General features: G+C 39.9%; 1 protein-coding gene across 2 annotated transcripts in view; it reads right to left on the bottom strand.

Moving 5' to 3' along the window:
• Positions 1–330: 330 nt before the first annotated feature.
• Positions 331–8,935, bottom strand: part of BUD13 (BUD13 homolog) — a 33,957-nt gene continuing 25,352 nt past the window's right edge. For both annotated transcript variants that reach the window (XM_065882929.1, XM_065882928.1), the window contains one exon: positions 331–424. In XM_065882929.1, the coding sequence (XP_065739001.1) occupies positions 331–424 (94 nt within the window). The remainder of the gene's footprint in view (positions 425–8,935) is intronic.

Below are 8,935 nucleotides of genomic sequence, written 5' to 3'. Positions count from 1 at the left end.
AATATCCGTTTAAGAAAATTATTTTAAAAAAATAAATGTGTGTTTATTAAAAAGGGAAAACCCTAACCAAGAACAAACCCTGGGACACAGAGAAATCAACGCTTCCTCTGAAAGCCAGCAATAGGCAGTGTCGGCACACCTGAGAAGTACAGGTCCTTCAGTCCAAACATTACGTCTCAAATATTCTTCGGTAGTCAAAACTGGCATCCAACAAGTCGCTGGTCTGTGTGGGCCCTGATTATGAGCACAGATGACTGTTGCAGCTGGACGTCTGTCCACCCAGTGTCCACCACCACAACCCACAGCCACCCCCACTGCCTCAGAAAAGTTTTACATATCCTCAACACTCCACTTGTAGGCAAGTTCCTCCACCGCCTTCTTGCTGGCAAGCCTGGCAAAGCGCTTCTGTTCAAATCCATTGGATCTGCAATCAAGAAAGACTAATCAGCCAGAATCCTGAACTGAACATTTATTTTTGAAAAAAGAGTTCACAATCTAATGAGCAAAAAGGAAAGTAAAGGCAATCATGTGACAATATTTAAGACACAGGCAACAGAATCAGAAAGACAGAATAATCCACCCTCTTACTAGTCCTTGTTCAGTTCTTTCTCAAACTCTTGACAACTGTTTCAAACATTTACCGCTCTCTAAAGGCCCAACTCACTCTCAGCTGATGTCTACGTATTATACTTTATCCATTCATTACACAATTAGTGAATTCTTATTATATACTAGGCACTGTGTCATGAAAATGAGTATAACACAGCACCTATCCTGATAAACTCACAGACTAGTGGAGGAGATTGACATTTAAGCAAATAATTAAAACAAAAAGCATAGATCATGGTAGAAATATGCACTGGGTATCATGGAAGCAGAGTGGGGATCTTACTCAGCTTGGGAGGGGGATGGACAAGAATGGTCAGCAAAGCCTTCGTGAAGGGGGCCCCTATGCTAAGTCTGAAAAGAAAGAGTTAACCAGAGGGCCAGAAGGGTCAGGAGGGCATTTCAGCACAGAGCATAGCACGAGCAACAACAGCAAAGGCACAAAAGTAAGAAACAGCATGGCACATGCAGGGAACCAAAGGCAAACTGGTATGGCTGGAGCCTCAAATATGAAAAGAGAGTAGCACGAGACAAAGTTAGAAAGGTAGGTAGAGGGCAAATCATAATGAGCTCTGTAAGCCATAGTATAAAGCTTAGATTTCACCTAGTAAGGATAAATTTATTTTTTTTAATTTTTATTGGAGTACAGTTGATTTACAATGTTGTGTTAGTTTCAGGTGTACAGCAAAGTGAATCAGTTATACATATACACATATCCACTTTTTTTTTTTACATTCTTTTCCCATGTAGGCCATTACAGAGTATTGAGTAGAGTTCCTTGTGAAGGATAAATTTAAAGTGGGAGCATAAACTGCATTTCAAAGAGATCACTCTGGAGGAGACTGAAGGCAGGAAAGTTACTGCAATGGTCCAGGCAACAGATGATGAAAGTAATGATAAAGAAGAGGGACAGAAAGAGAGAAAACATAGTAGGACTTAGTGACTGATTAGTTATATAAGAGCAAAGGAGGAAGAGGTAAGTTTGACTCATGGGTTAATAATTTTAGTGACTAGATGAATGAGGCTGCCATTAACCAGGACAGAACACAAGAGTAGGAGCACGCTTAGAGTAGGGAAAGCTGATGAGTTCAGTTTTGAATATGTTTGCATTTAAGATGCCTCAAGTACATATCAACAGAGAAATCCAATGCACAGCCAGATACTCCAGACTGAGGTGCAAATACAGATTTGGGAATCATGTACATACAGCTGGTAAGTGAAGGTGTACTAGACTAGATTCAGCCAAGAGAGCACATGGAGTGAGAACAGGTAAGGGTTACAGATGGAGCCCTGAGAAACATTTAAGCAGGGGGCACAGAGGAACAGAAGTTCATAAAGGTGGCCGAGATGAAATGATAAGAGAAAATAACCAGAAGTAGGGTGTCATGGAAGTCACTACAGGGGTGAATTTCAAGGAGTGGCCCTCAACTCCCTTCTAATACCATGTACTTCGTCTTCTTATATAAACTTCTTGAAAGAGTCTTTATTCACTGTCTACTTCCTTATTTTTCATTCACTCATTGACACATTAGAACCTGGCTTTTGTTTCACTATGCTATGGAGTTAACGCTCTCTCAAGTCATTACTGATCTTCCTTATTGCCAAACCCAGTGCTTTCTCCCTCTCACCTAATCAGTCACTAGGTCCTGCCATCTTATCACTTAACCAATTTCCCACTTCCTCCTCTCTCCATTCGTACTACCACTGTCTTGGTTCAGACCTCCATCATCTTTAGCCTAATCTACTGCAACAACCTTGTATCTTGTCTCTCTACTTCCAAATGTGTGCCTTGCAAATGCTTCGTACGACTGCTACAATGCATCACCTATCTAGAACGTAGAGCTACTGTTAATCCACCAGTGGCTCCCCTCTGCCTCTAAGGTGAACACCAAGCTCCTCAGAAATGTTTCCAAGTCCTTCAGTGACCAGGCCCCTGCTTACCTTTCCAGCCCATCTCACACAACTCCATTTCACACTTACTGCTATCCAACATCAAACTGCTTATAACAGGCCCCCACCCCACCAAACACTAGGATGTTCCGTATCCTTATGACCTTGCGATACAGGATGCTCTTCCTTAAATATCCTTCCTTTCCTTCTTATCTTGGTTAATGACATCCCTTAAGACTTAGCTCATGTATCACCTCCTCTAGGAAGCATGCATTCCCTGACCAGTCTCCCAAGGCTGAATCTAACTACTCTTCCTTTGTGCTCCCAAGGCACCTTGAAAATCCTCTATAGTAATACTTAGCAAGTAGCACTGAAATTATTTACTTGTCTGTCTTCTCCTCTAGACAGAAAGTGAGTTGCTGTGCTCAAGGACCGTCTCTCACTAATTGTGAGACCCTGGCACCTAGTACATAGCTGCTTAAAATTATAATACATATGCTAAGTGCTACTGAACTGATTGGGATGACAGACTTCCCTCTTTCCTAAGGCCTTCCCTAAGGGATCAGTTGGGTGAGTAGTGAAAGGGTGAGGAAGAAGGGAAGCTTATTATGAATGGCACCATCTCCAACCTTAGAAGCATGCATGGTGTTCTAGAGCACAAGGAAACCGCTGCTTCTTGTCTTGGGGAATAAGTACTTAAGAGAATCAACACTAATATGATCAAACAGACAAAAGGTCCTATGAATAACAAACCAAACCCTAAACAGAATCAAAAAAACAAACTGCAAGAGAACACACAGTGGAAAGAGATTTAGACCAAAGAATCAGATGCCCAAAGTCTAATTCCAGCTTTATCAGGTGAGCTGAAAGACTGTAAGTTGTAAAATTTATCCGGGCCTCCGTTTCTCTTTTAAATAATGTAAGTTAGTTTAATTGACCTTATGGGTTTTTCTAACTGTTACATACTACAGATCTGTTTTAGAAATATTCACTTGCCAAAAACAGACAAAAGCAGAAAAGGCAATGAAAGAATAAATAATCAGAAAGAAAGCAAGGATGAGAAAGGGAACTAAAAGGAAAAATCTAGGAGAAAAGAAGAATGAGAAGTGTAGGAAAACTACTGGGAGAGATGGAGAAAAATTATACCAGTTAAAAACCAGGTCAGGGAGAGTTCTCTTTTGGGTCCAGAAATTTGAAAAAAAAATAGAAAAAAGAAAAAAAGAATGAACTCAGTGTAGCAGGAGTATCTTTACGGTTGTGGCTATAAAAAGATCTACTTCTGGCTATACAGCAAATTAGTATTCTGAAAAACCCTCCTGTTACCAAAAAGCCGATATACAGTGTGCTGCAAACGAAGGCAGGAAAGGAGCCTGAAACCACAGCCACCCTGAGGATACCTGCCAATATCAGGAACTAGAGCTCTGGATTTAGATGGCAGCTTAAAGGACAGAAGATAATGCCTTAGGCCCATATAAAGCAGAGTGGTAGATTCCAGTCATGGCAGAGAACTCGTGCAAACTAACCTACACTCAGAAAACAATTATAAAATCTGGACAAAATATAAAGATACAAGTATCTGCAAGTATTTGAAGGCATGAGAGAGTGACCAAAAGCAGACAAAACTTGGGTGGGAGTCTGGGTGTCAGAAGAGATTTGTGAGGCTTTTTGCCAGAGGGCACTTCCCAAACTGCACAGCTCATGGAGGCAGAAAGCCACAGGCTTACTGGCTTAAGGTGTCAGTGCAGAGTGAGCAGAGCAGCTGGAAAATCAGGGAAGAAATACTGAAAGGGAGGGAGCTTCAAAAGGGATGAACTCCAAAATCTACACACAAACTGCACCCAAGTCTTTGGCTAACGGCTAAACTGTGCTTGTGCAGGGGAAACCCCCTTGGGCCCCGTGAAAAACCAGCAGCTAGAAACTGAAAGAACTGAGCAGAAATTTTAGCTGCTGCCCACTGCAAAGAAGTTAGAGTTTGGAGTTAAAATACAGTCAAGTTAACTGTCTGCTGGAATAAAAATCAACACACTTCAAGGACTTCCCTGGTGGCGCAGTGGTTAAGAATCCACCTGCCAATGCAGGGGACACAGGTTTCGAGCCCTGGTCCGGGAAGATCCCACATGCCGTGGAGCAACTGAGCCCATGTGCCACAACTACTGAGCCTGCGCTCTAGAGCCCACAAGCCACAAGTACTGAGCCCGTGTGCCACTACTGAAGCCCGCGTGCCTAGAGCCCGTGCTCTGCCACGAGAGAAGCCACCACAATGAGAAGCCCACGCACCACAATGAAGAGTAGCCCCACTCACTGCAACTAGAGAAAGCCCATGCGAGGCAACGAAGACCCAACGCAGCCCAAAATAAATTAAATAAGTAATTAAAATAAATTAATTAATAAACAAAATTAAAACTAAGATGGCTATACCATCTTATTAAAAAAATCAACACACTTCAAAGGAATATAAAAGAATTCAAAGTCTCTGCAATGTACCATTAATAATGTCCAGTATAACATTTTTAAGTGACCAGACATGTAAAGAAACAGTAAAATGTGATGAAACTCAAGAAAAAACTATGAATAGAAACCAATCTTGAGATAACCCAAATGTTGCAATGAGCAGACAGGAATTCAAAGCACCAATTATAAATATTCTCAAGGGAAAAAAAATGACGCATAATGAATGAATGAATAGGTAGGAAATCTCAGCAGAGAAATATGTCAAATGGAAATTCTAGAGTTGAAAAATATAATAAACTAGCTGAGGGACTTCCTTGGTGGCACAGTGGTTATACTATAAAAATATAATAAACTAGCTGAGGGACTTCACTGATGGCACAGTGGTGCCTGCCAATGCAGGGGACATGGGTTCGAGCCCTGGTCCGGGAGGATCCCACGTGCCACAGAGCAACCAAGCCCATGTGCCACAACTACTGAGCTTGCACTCTAGAACCCGTGAGCCACAACTACTGAGCCCACGTGCCACAACTACTGAAGCCCACGTGCCTAGAGCCCGTGTTCTGCTACAAGAGAAGCCACGGCAATGAGAAGCCCATGCACTGCAATAAAGAGTAGCCCCTGCTCGCCACAACTAGAGAAAGCCCACGTGCAGCAAAGAAGACCCAACACAGCTAAAAATAACTAATAAATATATTTAAACTAGCTGAAACAAAAAACTCAGTGTATGAGCCTAATAGGCTAGAGATGGCAGAAGAGTCAATGAACTTGAAATCAGATCAAAAGAAATTATCCCACCTTAACAACAGAGAGAAAAATAATGATAGAAAAATGAACAGGACTTCAGAGATCTGTGGGATAATATCACGTAGTGGAAATAGTGTAATTGGAGAAGGAAAAGTGGTTTAAAAAAAAAGGAATTGAACAAAAAACAGCCAAATACCTCCCAAATGTGAAAAACATGAACTCATAAATCCAAAAAGCTCAACAAACTCAAAAAAGGATAAATACAAAGAAAACCACACCTAGGTACATCATAGTCAAACTGCTGAAAACCAAAGACCAGAAGGAAATCTTGAAAGCTGCCAGAGAATATATTATAATGTGTATATGTTGGGGTTAGGGGGTGAGACAATGAAACAAATGAAATCTGAGTGTTGACTTCTAATTGGAAACAATGGAGGCCAGAAAGTGATGAGAAGTCTTTAAAGGGCTGACAGACCTGTCACAGAAGTCTGGTACTGTCAATCCTGAGTTCTCTGTGTTGGTTTGAAACCTCAGGAGTTCCCTGGGTAAAATCTGAAATTGGCCCCCATACACGGAGGACAACGAGAGACCAAAGAAAGAGGCAGATCACTCCAGATTGGCAGGTGGCAGGTTTAATAAGCAAGGGAACTTACATACAAGGTTTGTCTTGGGCGCAGGACAAGTGGTTCTCCGCACCTGCCTGCCAGAACCTTAAAAGTTTATGTAGAGGCCTTATATATAAGGGTTCAGTCCAGATAGTCCAGATGGTCCAGATGGTCTCAACAACACCCAACTTTCTCAAGGCTATGTCCTTGAAATGGCTGCCAGTATGGGAAGAGTAGGCAGGATGTACATTCCAAGGACAGGGGAGAGGTAAGAGGCTCCAGTTGCCTGGGTCCAGCTCACAGGTCAACCAGTGGTCACATCCCCTCAATAACCTCCCTCAACACTATGCCAGTGAAACAATCCTTCAAAAATGAAGGTGAGAAAAAAATTCTCTAATTTAATTAATAGAACTGTGCCAATACCAATTCCTGGCTTTGATAATGTACTATGGTTATAAAAGATATTATCATTGGGGGAAGTTGGGTGAATGGTACACTAATACACTGTACTATTTTTTCAAGTTCTTGTGAGCCTAACATTATTTCAAAATTAAAGCTGTTAAGAAACAAAGGTGAAATAAAGACATTTTCCTATCAACAAAAACTGAATTTTTTGCCAACAGACCTACACTGAAGGAATATTAAAACTTCCTAATTTCTTTAGGAAAGAAGGAAGAATACCAGAAATTGTAACTATGTGAGTAAGTACTAACAACTATGTATTTTTTCTTTTGTTTTCTTAGTTTCTTAAAAAAATATATAACTGCAAAGTAAAACTTTTAACACTGTATTGTGGGATCTATACCATTTTTTATGTAATATGTATGAAAACAATAGCACTAAAAACAAAGGCTAAGTAGAACTGCAGTGTTGCAAGGTTCTTGTATTTTACGTGAAATAGTACAACTATAACTCTCGGTAGGCTGTGATAAATTAAAGATACGTACTGTGATCCTTATAACACTGAAAAAAAATTGCAGAAAGGTATAACCAAAAAGAAAACAGAGCAATTAAAATTCACTACTAAATTCACACACCTAAAAGCCAAAACACTGACAATACCAAATGCTGGCAAGGATATGGAGCAACAGAAATCCTCGCTCTCTGTGGTAATGTAAAATGATACAGCCTCTTTGGAAGACAACTGGCAGTTTCTTATAAAATTAAACATAATCTCAACAATACAATATAGCAATCATTGGGTATTTACTCAAGTAAACTGAAAACTATATCCACATAGAAACCCATACACAAATGTTTACTGCAGCTTTATTCACAACTGCTAAAAACTGGGAGCAACCAAGATATCCTTCAACCAGGGAATAAACAGCCTGTGGTATACCCATCCGATGCAATACTACTCAGTGATAAACAAGGAGCACAGTACTGATTCATGCAAGTACACAGATGAATCTTAAAATGCATTTTGCTAAGTGCAAAAGGTCTGACTCAAAAGGTTACACATTGTATGACTCCATTCATGTAACACTCTGGAAAAGACAAAACTATAGGGACAGAAAACAACAGCAGTAATTATAAGGGGTTGGTGGAGGAGGTATAAATGACTAAAAGGAGACTTACATAGGAAATTTTAGAATGATGGAACTATTCCATACAGTACTAGGGTGGTGAATGAATGACTCTACTCATTTGTTAAATCCCATAGAACTATACACCATAATGAGTAAACACTAATATAAGTAAACTATAAAAGAAAAAAATTACCCAGGATGTTTGGGGGGGGTACGGGGGCTGACTCTTTATGGTGGAAAATGGTATTTTAATTAGAAATTATAAGGGTAAGATCAAAATGAACTGCACATAAATGCTACACTCTAGATGGTAAATTCGTTTCTCATTTCTGAATTTCTCAATTTTGAAACTGTTTTACATGTGTCCTGGGATGAGCAAAATGGATGGTGGATGGTGGGTGCCAGGTTTCTCAATGTTGGGGAGGTAAGCAAAAAGGAAAGGTAATACTTGGTTAGAGTCAGTTACATCAACATCAACACTTATTTATATATATATGTAAATATATGTGTATATATAACACACTTGCAGGTGGATAGACGCAGAAACAATTATAGATATGTGTGTATACACAGACTACTATACACGCACTAACTAGCTCTGTCTGCTGAGAGTGTCTAGAAACAATGACACCTCAGTAACAACAAGCACTCTAGCAGTTGGATCTTGGTTTCTAAATATCGTTCTCCATTAAAAGCAGCCAGGATTTCTTAGAGAAATGGCTATCTTAGGCACTGGGGCAGAGAAAATACAATATGAGCCTGAAGCACCTTATAGTAACAGAAAGTCAAAGAATGCTCAAAAAATAAAAGGATAGGCATATAAAAGGGACACCTGAGAGAACTCCCAACGGCCAAAGAACAAAACAATTTAAGCAACAAAATAAATAACATACTATTAGATTACTATACAAAGTATAAAATATACATGAGTCCATAATGATATAAACAAATGATTGAGCAAATAAATGGTGAGATGAAACAGATCTTCCTTACAGAAGAAGTCTAAATAATATATGTAGCTATCCTTCTGTAGGTCTCCTTTTGAGTGTAAACTGAACTCAGTTGACTCACTTCCAGAGAAGAGAGTATGAAAGAAGAAAAACAGCA

Source organism: Phocoena phocoena, chromosome 8 (assembly GCF_963924675.1).
Source record: "Phocoena phocoena chromosome 8, mPhoPho1.1, whole genome shotgun sequence".
NCBI lineage: Eukaryota > Metazoa > Chordata > Mammalia > Artiodactyla > Phocoenidae > Phocoena > Phocoena phocoena.
The sequence above is the reverse complement of the archived record's forward strand: the minus strand, read 5'-3'. Positions and strand labels throughout refer to the sequence as shown.